The following is a 14,519-nucleotide window of genomic DNA, read 5'->3' on the forward strand; positions in this document are numbered from 1 at the left end:
TGCCATCTGAGCTGTCATGGAAATTAGGGCAGGAATTTTTTTCAGGAGCTAAAGGAGAATACAAAAGTGTTTTTGAAAAACTGTGTATATACTCATATACATATGTAAGTGGTTAGAGCAGGCATGCTTTATTTGTTTTAAAATCTACAGAGACTTTGGGGGGTGGGGCGCCTGGGTGGCTCAGTGGGTTAAGCATCCAACTTCGGTTCAGGTCATGATCTTGCCATCTGTGGGTTCGAGCCCCGCGTCGGGCTGTGTGCTGGCAGCTCAGAACCTGGAGCCTGCTTCAGATTCTGTGTCTCCCTCTCTCTCTGCTCCTCCCCTGCTTGCTCCCTGTCTCTTTCTCAAATAACAAACATTAAAACAAAAAAAATTAAAAAAAAGTCTTTGTGGGATTGTTCCGGGTTGGAACCTGGCGCTACAACTTACTAGCTTCGTGACCTTGGGCCAGTTATTTCCCAGCCCAACTTTCTTATAAAATACGTAACATCCTACTACTATCATCTTCCTTGTGAGAAGGACAGGAGGAATGGGAAAGCCTAACTGACCTTAGGCCCCTAACACGCCCCAACAACCGCTTCACCTTATTCAGGCCCTATCCAAAGCAGCAGAGGCCTGTTTTAGGGAGATCCAGACCTTAAAACATGACAACGTATCGCGAAGCGCTGGATTGTAGATAACGAAGTGACAACACGTAAGTGCTACAGAGAATGACCTCGTGGCAATGACAAATCACCCAGGCCGCCTCCACCGAAACCAGGAAAAAGGAGGGGTGGGATGGAAGGCCAGAAACTCAGGTGCCTCGGGAAAAAATCTCCTTTAACTTTGTGGTTGCGAAAGCAGGAGCTCTTTATGCTTGGATGGTCTTTGCAATGAAGGGGAGAAAAAGGAAGTGGTTTGCAGGGCATTCGCTCTAGGTGGTTCTCCAATGCGCTTCGCCTCAGACCAGCTCTTGGAAGGTTAACCCCACAGCAATCAAGCAGTTAGCAACTTTGGCTGGGAGAACTTAATAAAATGGCGTTAGTTGGGAGTCTCAAAGCCCTCGCGAATGGTCAGTTCAGTATTAACTGGAAGCGCGTCGCCAGATTTCGTCGCGCCCACAGGGCTTACACCCACATTCAGAAGCATCCGCCCACCCCGGGAAGGAGTAGACTTGAGAGGCACTTTTAAGAGCGGTTAAGCGAAGACTCAAACGAGCCCTGGTGGCCAGGCAAAACCGAGCACCGAATGTCGTGGCCCTGACACTTGTGGAGCAGAAGGGCTCCACTGAAGCGTGCCACCTAATCACTGCGAAGAAGTCCCCCGAGGAGGGCCAAAATGGCGACGGACTCCTCTTGGCACAGCCCTGCTCCCTCCCCCACGTCGGGAGGTTCCCGTACCGCCCATTGGCCAAGTTGGAGGCGGTGCCTGGTTTCCTTCGCCGCCTCATTGGACTGAGTGACTGAGGGAGACGCTAACGCTTCTCTGCCCACTCCAGAATCCCGCCCTCAGAGTTCATTCGGCGTTTAATTGGCTTTCCGTTCGCGTCAATTTGAGTCCTATCTTGTCTTTTTTTCAGTGTTAATCCAATCAGAACTTTCCTGGCTGCCCGCCTGATTTCTGATTGGTTTTGATCAGCTTCATCCTATCCCATTTCTGCCTACTTCTTACCACCTCCCACCAGGGACTTTGCCCAGGCATGTCCAGAGTTCTGGTTGGCCGTTATTCTGTCATTCCAATCAAAGCTCTTCCTATCCCTACCGCTCAGAGAGCCCGCCTGGCGGCTGACTGGTTTCTTTCCAAGCCTATCATCACCAGCTCCCGCCCACCCTCACTTCCTGCGTCTTTCATTGGCTTTTAAAACTGAGAGGGCGGCCTCCTTGGGCGGACACCCGGCACGCAACTTTGTCTTACACGCCTCAGAGAGCAAGCGAATCTTGCCATTGGACAGCCTGCCCGTCCTTCTTCTTCATGTCCCTCCTTTCTCCCTCCCTCATTGGGCGGGGCAGCAGTGAAGGGGCGGGGCCGAGGCCGGGCTTGTGGCGCGCTGCTCCCTCCTCCTTACCCCCCCCCCCTCCCTGTCCGGTCCGGGTTCGCTTGCCTCGTCAGCGTCCGCGTTTTTCCTGGCCCCCCCCAACCCCCCCGGACAGGACCCCCTTGAGCTCGTCCCTCAGCTGCCACCATGAGCGGTAAGGATGAGTCCACTCCACGCTTAGGGGTGGGAGGGGAGTGAGGGGGCGCGCGCGAGGGCCGACCGGGCGGTCCCCGCCGTGAGGGGGGGCGGGCGGGAGGCGGCGGCGGCGGCCTTGGTCCCGCCCGGGGCGGAGGGAAGGGAGGGAGAAGGGGCAGTGGCGGGGCCTGCGAGAAAGAGGGGGATGGGCCGCCCGCCCCGGGGGAGGGGGCAGCGTGGCCTCGCCCGCCCCCTGCCCGCCCCGGCCACGGGGGACGGGCCTTACCCCCCACTATTCGGCGGCCCGCCTGAGGCTCCTCCCGCCGGGGGCTGGAGCCGCGGGGGCGGCCCGAACAGTGCAGGCCCCGCCCGGGCCAACCGCCTCCCTGGTCCGCCCTCTGGTCGCCGCCTGCCCCAAGGCCCTCCCCTCCCCCCGTAGATTTCCCCTCCCCCCCCACCGTCCCGCCCTTTCCACGCCCCTCACCCCGAAACCGCCCTTTCCCTCTAGGGCCCGCCCTCTGTCTTCCCCGAAAGCTCCAGATTCTTAACCCCTGGACCCCTTTAGCCCCTTTAGCAGTATTCACAAATGTTTCCTCAGTCACACTTTTTGTTCTTTTTACCTTGCTCCTCTTCTATTGTTGCTTTTTACATTTGAATTTTCTTTCTCCATATCTTTTGACCCTAATTTTAGCAAGATTTCCATCCACCCACATGTTGTTTTTTGCCTTACCTATCTATCCTTCTCCTTTTTTTCCCTCCGGGATACTTTTTTATATTTTGAAACTCTTTGAGCATGTCCACTGCTCCTCATATTTCCTATACCCAAAGCACATTTTCAATGTTTTAGGAGTTTAATTTTGTGCAAGGGGGAATTGAGGCCCAGTTTTAGCATTACCCAGCCTAGTTTATGTTCTGTATGTCCTACAGCTGTCCCTTTTCCAAGCCACTTTTTTTTTGTTTTTTACGTTAGTGCTTTAAACCGTACTGATGTTTCTGTTTTATCATATCATTTTACCTTTTTTCTTTCTCCAACTTTAAGTTGTTTGTCTCTAATTTTTAGACCAAGATCACTCCATGGATGAAATGACAGCTGTGGTGAAGATTGAAAAAGGAGTTGGTGGAAATAATGGGGGCAATGGTAATGGTGGTGGTGCCTTTTCTCAGGCTCGAAGCAGCAGCACAGGCAGTAACAGCAGTGGAGGAGGAGGAGGGCAGGTAAGTGATAATCAGGACAGACTGGGGGGACATGTTAAGAGAATGTAAGTTTTCCTGGATGATTACTGTTTCACAGAAACATTTTTAGGAAGGGGCTGAACCATTTTGTAGCTAGGGACACAGATGATTGGGAGATCCCCTCAGATGAGAATTTCAACAGTGTAGATGGGGCAACTTTTTGTTTCTGTTATTTTTCCCCATTCTTTGCACCTTTTGGCTGTTTATTTGTTTTATACTGCCCCCTGGGCTGGCAGCTGGGTGTCAGTGAACTAACTCCTTTCCTTTCCTATCCTTTCCTTTCTTTTCTGGCCAGGAATCCCAGCCATCCCCTTTGGCTCTGCTGGCAGCAACTTGCAGCAGAATTGAGTCACCCAATGAAAACAGCAACAACTCCCAGGGCCCAAGCCAGTCAGGGGGCACAGGTGAGCTTGACCTCACAGCCACACAACTCTCACAGGGTGCCAATGGCTGGCAGATCATCTCTTCCTCCTCTGGGGCTACCCCTACCTCAAAGGAACAGAGTGGCAGCAGTACCAATGGCAGCAATGGCAGTGAGTCTTCCAAGAATCGCACAGTCTCTGGTGGGCAGTATGTTGTGGCTGCCACGTCCAACTTACAGAACCAGCAAGTCCTGACAGGATTACCTGGAGTGATGCCTAATATTCAGTATCAAGTAATCCCACAGTTCCAGACCGTTGATGGGCAACAGCTGCAATTCGCTGCCACTGGGGCCCAAGTGCAGCAGGATGGTTCTGGTCAAATACAGATCATACCAGGTGCAAACCAACAGATCATCACAAATCGAGGAAGTGGAGGCAACATCATTGCTGCTATGCCAAATCTACTCCAGCAGGCTGTCCCCCTTCAAGGCCTGGCTAATAATGTACTCTCAGGACAGACTCAGTATGTGACCAATGTACCAGTGGCCCTAAATGGGAATATCACCTTGCTACCTGTCAACAGCGTTTCTGCAGCTACCTTGACTCCTAGCTCTCAGGCAGTCACTATCAGCAGCTCTGGGTCCCAAGAGAGTGGTTCACAGCCTGCCACCTCAGGGACTGCCATCAGTTCTGCCAGTTTGGTATCATCACAAGCCAGTTCCAGCTCCTTTTTCACCAATGCCAATAGCTACTCAACAACTACTACCACCAGCAACATGGGAATTATGAACTTTACCACCAGCGGATCAGCAGGGACCAACTCTCAAGGGCAGACACCCCAGAGGGTCAGTGGGCTACAGGGGTCTGATGCTCTAAACATCCAACAGAACCAGACATCTGGAGGCTCTCTGCAAGCAAGTCAACAAAAAGAGGGAGAGCAGAACCAGCAGACACAGCAACAGCAGCAAATTCTTATCCAGCCTCAGCTTGTTCAAGGGGGACAGGCTCTCCAGGCCCTCCAAGCAGCACCATTGTCAGGGCAGACCTTTACAACTCAAGCTATCTCCCAGGAAACCCTCCAGAATCTCCAGCTTCAGGCTGTTCCAAACTCTGGCCCCATCATCATCCGGACACCAACAGTGGGGCCCAATGGACAGGTCAGTTGGCAGACTCTTCAGCTGCAGAATCTCCAAGTTCAGAACCCACAGGCCCAGACAATCACCTTGGCCCCAATGCAGGGCGTTTCCTTGGGGCAGACCAGCAGCAGCAATACCACCCTTACACCCATTGCCTCAGCTGCCTCCATCCCTACCGGCACAGTCACTGTGAATGCTGCTCAGCTCTCCTCCATGCCTGGCCTCCAGACCATTAACCTCAGTGCATTGGGTGCTTCAGGAATCCAGGTGCACCAGCTTCCAAGCCTGCCCTTGGCTATAGCAAATGCCCCAGGTAAGCCTCCAATCTTTTATATTAATTTCCAGAGCTAAATAGCATCTTAACTGCAACCGTTGGGTCTAAGGAAGGAAATAGACACTTTCGTGGGTAACAGTTTCTTGAGGGCAAGTTGATTAGAGAAATGGCAATGATTCTCTTTAAGTCATTTGGAACTGACTTAACGGAAACTTTTTTTCAGTTAATCTCACGAGAAAGGAGCACTTCTGGGCAGCGTCCCTGGGGTCACTGTACTTCCAGTGCCTTTGGTGCTACAGAACAAGGGTCGGCAACTTTTTATGTAAAGGGCCAGATAGTAAATATTTTAGGGCTTGTGAGACATGTAGTATTCTTTTTGTTTTGTTTCGTTTTTTGCAACTTTTTAAAAACGTAAAACCATTCTTACCTCAAGGGCTTTATTTGGCGTATAAGCCCACCCCTTTGTAAGATAAGAATTGATTATAAACTTGACCTCTTTGTATGACAGTTACTAAATAATCAGATATTTCTTATGAGCTGTAAGTCTTAAGTGAGGGAAAAGTGACGTAGTGGATTCCGGAAGAATTTTTAATGAAATAAATTTCATGGTTAATTTTTAGTTAGCTAGAGTATCCTAATTTTCTGAGCAAGCCGGTTAATTAAAGTTTAATTTTTTAAACTTCTGGTTACCTTAAAAGTGGAATCCGTCTGCCTCCCCTTACACTAATGTATATTTTCAGTAAGCTTGCTGGGTGGTTCTGGTACTTCCTAGATGAGAAAACCACTTCCTAGACTGCTTTGAAAGTAATGTATGGTTGAGAAGGGAGGGTAGAGAAAGGGAGCATGGCCTGGAATGGAGTGGGGAGGTGGAGTTGAGAGGAGTTAGGAATAAGGAGAGCATTGAAGGGAAAAAGAGTCCTTCGGGAAGAGGTATGTATTGGAATGTATGTTGAATCAGTTGACCACAATATTCAATTATTCATTTTGAACAGTGTTTCACTGTTGGTTAATTTGAAATTTGAAACGTGTCCATTTAAAAAAGTGAAAGTCTGTTTAGAATTTTGTCATTTTAAATTCTGTGGCAATAGAGCTAATCTTTAATAAAGTACAAGAAGATGATTCTATAGATTTTTATATTCTGCCATGATATATAAAAATTATGATGGGAAGTAGTTTAATGTCACCAAACTTCTAGTTCTGTTGGAATACATGTGGGTTTATGAATTGTTTAGAGTTCTCAGTTCATTTTTTAAAAAAGTTTTAAGTAATCTCTACACCCCACGTGGGGCTTGAACTCGTGACTCTGAGACCAAGAGTTCAATGCTTTTCTGACTGATCAGGCAGGTGCCCCAAGTTCTCATTTCATTTATACTGGTTTTTACATTAAAGAGGATAATAAGTAGACAACCATATTTCCTGTCTCCTGCAATTTTGGAAAATGGTGATGGGGGGGGGGGGGGATCTGTTCAAGTTCCCTAACTTTTTTACATTCTTGAGGTCATGTTTAGAATGATGACATTTTGAGCCTTAAGATAACAATTTTCTTAATAAATTGGAGATCTTGGAATAGAAAGTTAGAGCTGGAAGGGGCCTAAGAAATCATCTAGTACAACTGCCTTATTTTCTAGAAGAGGATATTGAGGTATGAAGAAGCAGTTAAGTGGCCAGACTACAGCCAGAGCTAGGGCTTGTGGTTAGTTCTAGTCTAAGGCATTCCCTGTTAGTTTTAACTTAGGACATGAGAAATCTTTAGATCGTTAAAAATGTTTTAGAAAAGCTGTCTTTGCTTCTTTGAAATTTAATGTTCTAGAGTTGGCCAAGTGTTTTATAGGCTAAAAATTATGATAGTAGAAATGGGAAAAAGTTAATGAAAACGAAATTCAGCAGCCTGGAAAATTAGACACTTTGCTGGATAACCTTTACTAGCATGTTTGTTTTCTCTTTGCTCTTAGGTTGTTGTATCCAGCAGTTTTGCTCTTTGTCAAAGGAAGGCAAAACTGCGAGATTGTTCCAGTTAGTAATAATTTGGATCCTTGCAATTTTTAAAAGGTTTATAACTTAGGCTCTGGAGAACAGTTATGAGGTACTCTCATTGCTAAATCATGCTCTGGGGAAGCCTGCCATTTAATATGTCATAGGATAGGGCTACCTAGCTATTATTGATGGTCTCTGAGCTCAAGAAAATGCATGCCTTTCTGTAAAGTAGCAGCAGCTTGACATTCACTAATGAAAGAATGAGCCTCTGAAAGGCCATTTTGTGAGAGTTGGGATTGGTTGCTTCATTAATAGTGGTTTCTGAAGAGAAAAGTTTCCTTCTTTTTGGTTAGTCTTCTGCAACATTTTTTTCCCCTTCAGTTGATCTAACTTTATCCTTAATGAAAGCTAATAAAATCGTTTCCTAGAAGCCTTAATGCTGTTCAGCAGTTGCATGGCTGCTAAAAATGGCTCATTTTACCCCCTTACTGGTATATAGTGATTTTACTGGAAAAGCTCAATCTCTTGCCAGTATAATGTAGTAGAAAGAGCATTGAATGTGAAGTCCTGTTGTGAGGTATAGCTTGGTGGATAGATACATAGCATTCTACAAAATGAGACTTTATTACATGGTTGTGGAAGCCTGCAGCCTCCTTGGTGTTCACTTTGTTTACTTTTATTATTTTTAAAAATCATCTTTTAGAAATCATTTAAGCTCCCCTGTTGACTTTCACTGTTTATTTTTGTTTGCTGAATACACAGGCAAAAGCACAAACTTAGAACCAAAGTAAGCCAGCCATCTCAATATCCTGTGTTTTTTATGGCTCAGCCCCTGGTGGGTGGTAGTGAGGAAGGGACCACCCAGTAAACTAAGTTTAATTTCTAGACAGTGAAATGATCTATGGGCTCCGAGGGGTTTTTGTTGTTGTTGTTTTGTTTTAAGTTATCTGCAGCTTGTTTTGTTCTCTTTTAAATCAACACCCTTTCCTCTCATTTTGTAGTTACACTCTCACAGATCTTGTTTTTTTTTCCAGTTTAAAGCTTCAGGTTTTTTCTCAGACACTGCTATGTCCTGAAAACTCTTCTACCAGGTTGGGGGGTGGGGGTGCAGCTTTGAAAGACAGTTTGTATGACTTCGTGGGAGTTCTGCCTAATAAAGAGTTCAGGGCTGGTCTTTGGCAGGAGAATAGAACATATTTCCTTGATGGCTATAATTCACTCAGGCAAATTTCAGGCACTAAAAATAAAAATTTCACATCTGCTTGGTTTTATCGGGGTCAGGAAAATGTCTTCTCTTAGAAGTTAAGTTAAATGTGATACCAGAGTTAGTTTGCCAACAGTGTCGCTAAACTTGCGGTCAGATTGCTGAGACCTAATTTGTTAAAAAGTTGCATTTTAGACTAGGGTACCTGGACAATGTAAATGGGTTTAGCTGATTTGAATGTGTTTAGAATTATTCTAGGGCAAAAGATTAAATGAGATAATTTTCTTTTTTAAAATAATATACTTTATCAAATATAACATCACATGTTTCTGCATCGTTTGCCTTTTTTATCTAATGTTATATTTGTTTCTCAAGGTGATATTAGTGTTTTTAAGTGATTTCAATTTAAGTAGAAAAGGTCTCCTTTAAAATCTAGGTGCCTTCATTGATTTGAAAAGAATGAGAAGACAGTCCTCAGACCTTGTCAGTTGCTCCTATTTATTCATTCCAGTGGCTTTCTGTAAATGACGTCATTGTTAAATCACGTTGCATTGTGTAATGTGGCCATTTTAGTTCTTAATTAAATAACAAGAGCACAAGGGTGCCTAGTGTTTCAGAAAAGTTTAATATCTATTCTGTTCTCATATCTCCCTTTCCTTTTAACTGTTCCACTTTGTAAAGTAGCATTTAAATGTTGCCACTAATAATTTAGTTTTCCTCATTCCTTGCTTCTAATTGTTTTCTCTCCTTGAAAATGTTTTAAGATGTAAAATGAACATCTGTGGAAAAGCTCTATTACATAATGCTTTGTAAGTTATTTATCAGATGTCTAACCATTAATGGATAATACTAGTTGAACTTTTCTACTTTGATGTTTATTGTTCTTCATATTTCCTACAGAAGGTGTGTCATAATAGTGCTATTCCTTTCTCTAACATTTAGCATTATTATTCGGGCTTGTGTGCCTAACCATTATTTTAAAGTGTATATGCCCTCATTATGATTATATTATTAATACCATGCTAGGTTTTAAGAATTGTTTCCCTTAGAAGACCCTGAAAAAGTTTCTGTAGAAAGATTTATTTTTTTATTTTTTATTTTTTAGAGTTGGTTGCAAATTTGAGCTGGAAGTTGAATTGTACTTTTGCTTCAGTGTTTTTAAAACTCTGAATAGCTTATGGAAACTGGGCAGTATTACTTGTTTGACAACTTTGGATGTGCCTTTCTAATTTACTGTAAATCGTCCTACCTCCGTGTCTATGTACAAAATAAATAATGACTTAACAATTTTGAAGGAGTTAAAATATAAAATCCCTATGTGAAGATAGAGACTTGACCGTTAAATGATGAGAGAACTAAATTAAAAATCTATACATCTCTGAAAATGTAAAAAATATTATTTTTATAGGAAAGCAAATGTTTGCTGCAAATAATCTAAAAAAGGTTAAATGCTATTAAGGTGGATCTTTTCATATTATTCAGTATGTTCTTCGTTGAATTTGACCTTTTTTGATAGATTAAAAATTACAGCTCTTTGCAAACAATACAATTAAGCCAGACTATCAATGGTAGTAGCAACTAAACTGAAGACTGTTAGAGCTGAAAACCCTCACCCCTTCCAGTACCCCCATTTTGACAGAATGTGGAGTAGTTTCAACGACTTGCCAGAGGTCACTGTAACAGATCTTTTGAATTCAGATCAGTATCTTTTTCCACTATACTACACTAGTATTTTTTTGTTTTAAGATTTTTATTTTTTAAATGTTTATTTTTGAGAGGGAGAGAGAAGAGAAAAGAGAGGGATAGAGGGGCAGAAAGAAGGGGACAGAGGATCCAAAGTGGGCTCAGTGCCGACAGCAGAGAGCTGGTTTGGGGGAAGGGTTCAATCTCACCATCCGGTGAGATCATGAGCTAAGCCAAAACCAAGAGTCTGACGCTTAATGGCCTGAGCCACCTAGGCACCCCAACAACAACTTCTTCATAAACTTTTTGTTATGAATCATGATTTGTTGTAATCAGATTAATTTGAATTTAATTAAGCAAAATATAAATAGTGATGTGATCAAAACATTAAGAAAGAAGAAGCAAGATGGCAAAAGAAAAATCAAAGACATTTCGTTACTTTGAAAACATGAAGGTCAGCTATATCATATAGAGATATGTGTGTAGAATGGTATTATCCCCACCCCCTTTTTCCTTTTTACAGTTAAAGAGATGCGATGTGTTTTCCCTGTTACCTTTCTTATTTTTTTTCCTGATATGCTTGAGACACTTTCATAGCAAACTTTATCTCCTTATTGTTCGTCATCTATTGTTTTCCATGTTATCAGGAAATTCCCTTTCAGTGCCTGCCTTCTCTACCCACCACATTTCTGATTTAAAAAAAAAACAAAACTATCCTGACATACTTGTTGGGGATATAGTTTAACAACTCTTCGAGAGACTATATAGGCCCCAATTTTGTCCAGGCCTTACATAGACAATGTATAATATCTCTTATGGTCACTGGTGGTATCTGAAAAGTACTATGCCTAGAATTCTTTGGCAATTTCTTGCACTCATGTTTATTTTGTTTTAAAGAAGGTAAAAAGCTCTTAACTCTGAAAACTGTATTTGGAAATTTTCCATATTATCAAGAAATTTCTTTGGTTTGGCATTCTCTTAACAGATTATCTTGTTGGTATTATCATGTTTTGAATGGCTTCCTTGTTTAGCATTAAAGGCTGTTAAGAAATTCAGTAATACTCATGGTTAGGTTAACTTACATAGGCATTTACTGAACACCAGTATACTTAGTAATATAATTGCCCCCAGCAGACTTAAGAGTTAGATACAAAAAGTGTAGCAGTGAAAATGGATTCATGCTTTATTCATAGACAAATTTAGCAAAATTTATTGAATATTTACTGTGTGTCAAATGTGCTAGGCTCTCAGAATTCACTGAAACAAATGATGGTCCTTGGCTTTCATGGAGCTCCAATTATTGTTGTGCTATAGTTATCTACTCTTAGTGCACTCCAGAGGGGACAAGTTTTCACACAACGAATACTGACAGTTGCAGAAAATATATGAAACCATAGGGCCACACTATTTTGGATTTATAGTTTTCTTTTACTGTGTTATATATTGTCAGGTATGTATGTATGTATATATGTATGTATGTATGTGTGTATTTATTTATTTATAGTATTTATTCATCTTAGAACAGGGGAGGGGCAGAGAGAGAGGGAGACACAGAATCCGAAGCAGGTTCCAGGCTCTGAGGTGTCAGCACCTTTATGTTTTCAAAGTAACGAGATGTCTTTGATTTTCTTTTGCCATCTTGTTCCTCCTTTCTTAAATTTACCATCTTAATCATCTTTAAATGAACAGTTCAATAGTGTTAATTAAGTATATTCACATTGCAGAAGATTTCCAGATCTTTTTTACCATACAAAACTGAAACTGTACCCATTAAACTCATTTCCCCTCCCCCGCCATTCCCTTGCAACCATTATTCTACTTTCTATAAATTTGACTACTTTAGACTACTAATTTGTCACATAAGTAGAATCATAGAGTACTTGTCTTTTTGTGGCTGGCTTATTTCACTTAGCACAATAACATCGAAGTTCATCTATATTGTAGCATATGACAGGATTTCCTTTGTATGGCTGAATAATATTCATTGTATGCATATACCACATTGTCTTTATCTGTTCATCTATCATGGACATTTGGGTTGCTTCTGCCTCTTGGCTTTTGGGAATAGTACTGCTGTGAACTTGGGTGTATAAATAATCTCTTTGAGATCCTGCTTTCAACTCTTTTGCATATATACCCAGATGTAGGATTGATGGATCATATGGTAATTCTATTTTTCATTTTTTGAAAAAATATGCTTACTTTGGTAACTTTGCTTTTACCTTCTATAAAGAAACTTTATTTTCATTTATTTAAAAAAATTGTTTTAATGTTTGTTTATTTTTGAGAGAAAGAGTGTGAGTAGGGGAGGAGCTGAGAGAGAGGGAGACACAGAATCTGAAGCAGGTTCCACGCTCTGAGCTATCGGCACAGAGCCTGATGTGGGGCTCGAACTCATGAGCCGTGAGATCATGACCTGAGCTGAAGTCGGGTGCTCAACTGACTGAGCCACCCAGGCGCCCCTCTATAAAGAAACTTTAAAAAAAAAAAAGAAAAAAAACCTCACATTTTTGTGCTATGTTTATAGTCAGAACTACATTTTTAACTTTTCTGAGTACTTTTCTCATAAGATTATTTCCAAATTTCCTAACCTAATGGAGCAAGATCATTAATATATACATAATAGTTATTATCCAGCTGCTTTTAGGTTACTTACATCTCGGATGTTTGTAAAGTAAGATGCTTAAAATGGAACTCAAGGGCTGAGATTTGAGACAGGAATTATTGCTGGTTTGGATTGTATAAGAAAAATTGTCATGATATACAATGTGAGCATGCTTTTAATGATAAATCATTCTTAGGTAACTGGTAATTGCTTACCTCCTTATTTTAATTACTTTCGCATAAAATGCCACAAAAAGTAAAGATGGCTTGTTGCTGGCAAACATTTCCCTTTATGGAAATAATTCTGTGATTCCCCCACCCCCCAGCCACAGAAAACTGTTGTCCCAGACAATTGGATATTCTCATCTCTAGCTTATATACTTACTTAGGAAACTGCAGCTTGGCCAGACATCTTGGTGTAATGGTAATTAATCTTTTAGTCAAATGCCTGGTGGGAGCTGTCTTAATAAAAGCTCTAACATATCATCAAATTGTATTACTTTTACCTGCAATATGAAGCAAACTCAGATGCATCCAGACTTAAATTACTCGTGGTTCTTTGATTTACTTCTGAAAACGTTCTGACAACTAATTGGTTTATTTTTTTTTAATGTTTTATTTATTTTTGAGACAGAGACAGAGTGTGAGCAGGGGAGGGGCAGAGAGAGGGGGAGACACAAAATCTGAAGCAGGCTCCAGGCTCTGAGCTGTCAGCACAGAGCCTGACGTGGGGCTTGAACTCACAGACTGCAAGATCATGACCTGAGCTGAAGTTGGACCCTCAACCGACTGAGCCACCCAGGCGCTTCCAATTGGTTTGATTCTTTTTTTTTTTTTTTCCTTAACATTTATTTATTTTTGAGACAGAGAGAGACAGAGCATGAACAGGGGAGGGTCAGAGAGGGAGGGAGACACAGAATCCGAAACAGGCTCCAGGCTCTGAGCTGTCAGCACAGAGCCCGACGCGGGGCTCAAACTCACGGACTGGGAGATCATGACCTGAGCTGAAGTCGGACACTTAACCGACTGAGCCACCCAGGCGCCCCTTTGTTTAATTCTTAAAATGTTATTTCAATAACTAAAATGGAGGTATTGAAAAATATTATATATATTATATTACCAAGGTGTGTCTTACCATAAAAATTTAAGAAATAAACATTTCAACTTAAATAGGTGCATGTTGAAAACATGGGTGGCTCAGTCGATCAAGCAGCCGTCTCTTTTTTTTTCTCTGTAATGTTTGTTTATTTTTTAACTTGTTTATTTTTGAGAGAGTGCGAGTGGGGGAGGGGCAGAGAGGGGGATGGAAGATCTGAAGCAGGCTCTGTGCTGACTGCAGTGAGCCCAATGTGGAGTTGAACTCACGAATGGAACCATGAGATGACAACCTGAGCTGAAGTCAGATGCTCAACTGAGCTATCCAGCCCCCCCCAATGGATGTTTATTTTTGAGAGAGAAAGAGAGAGAGAAGAGAGGGAGGGAGGGAGGAGGAGGGGCAGAGAGAGAGGGACAGGGAATCTGAAGTGAGCTTCATGTTGATAGAGAGCCGGATGTGGGGCATGGCCAACTCTTGATTCCTGCTCTGATCATGATTTCCAGTTCATGGGATCGAGCTCTGAGTTGGTCTCTGTGCTGACAGCATGGTGCCTGCTTGGGATTCTCCCTCTGTCTCTCTGCCCCTCCCCCGCTCATTTTCTCTCTCTCTCTCTCTCTCTCTCTCTCTCTCAAATTTAAAAAGTAAAAAACATAGGGATGGAAAATTGTGTAAAAAAATTTTATACTCCATGGACTATTCAGTTTTAAAGTTTATATGTTTATTTTGAGAGAGAGAGAACACGTGCACAGGAGGGGCAGAGAGAGAGGGAGAGAGAGAATCCCAAGTAGGTCATGTACTGCTTTG

At 42.6% G+C, this 14,519-nt stretch overlaps 1 protein-coding gene across 1 annotated transcript in view; it reads left to right on the plus strand.

Annotated features, from left to right (window-relative positions):
* The first annotated feature begins 2,047 nt into the window (after positions 1-2,047).
* The window catches only part of SP1 (Sp1 transcription factor), a 35,699-nt gene continuing 23,227 nt past the window's right edge, over positions 2,048-14,519 (plus strand). Inside the window, exons 1-3 of the mRNA XM_027036279.2 lie at positions 2,048-2,168; positions 3,210-3,364; positions 3,678-5,193. Of these exons, the coding sequence (XP_026892080.1) occupies positions 2,162-2,168; positions 3,210-3,364; positions 3,678-5,193 (1,678 nt within the window). The 5' untranslated portion in view covers positions 2,048-2,161. The remainder of the gene's footprint in view (positions 2,169-3,209; positions 3,365-3,677; positions 5,194-14,519) is intronic.

Source organism: Acinonyx jubatus, chromosome B4 (genome assembly GCF_027475565.1).
Source record: "Acinonyx jubatus isolate Ajub_Pintada_27869175 chromosome B4, VMU_Ajub_asm_v1.0, whole genome shotgun sequence".
In the NCBI taxonomy this organism is placed as follows: Eukaryota; Metazoa; Chordata; class Mammalia; order Carnivora; family Felidae; genus Acinonyx; species Acinonyx jubatus.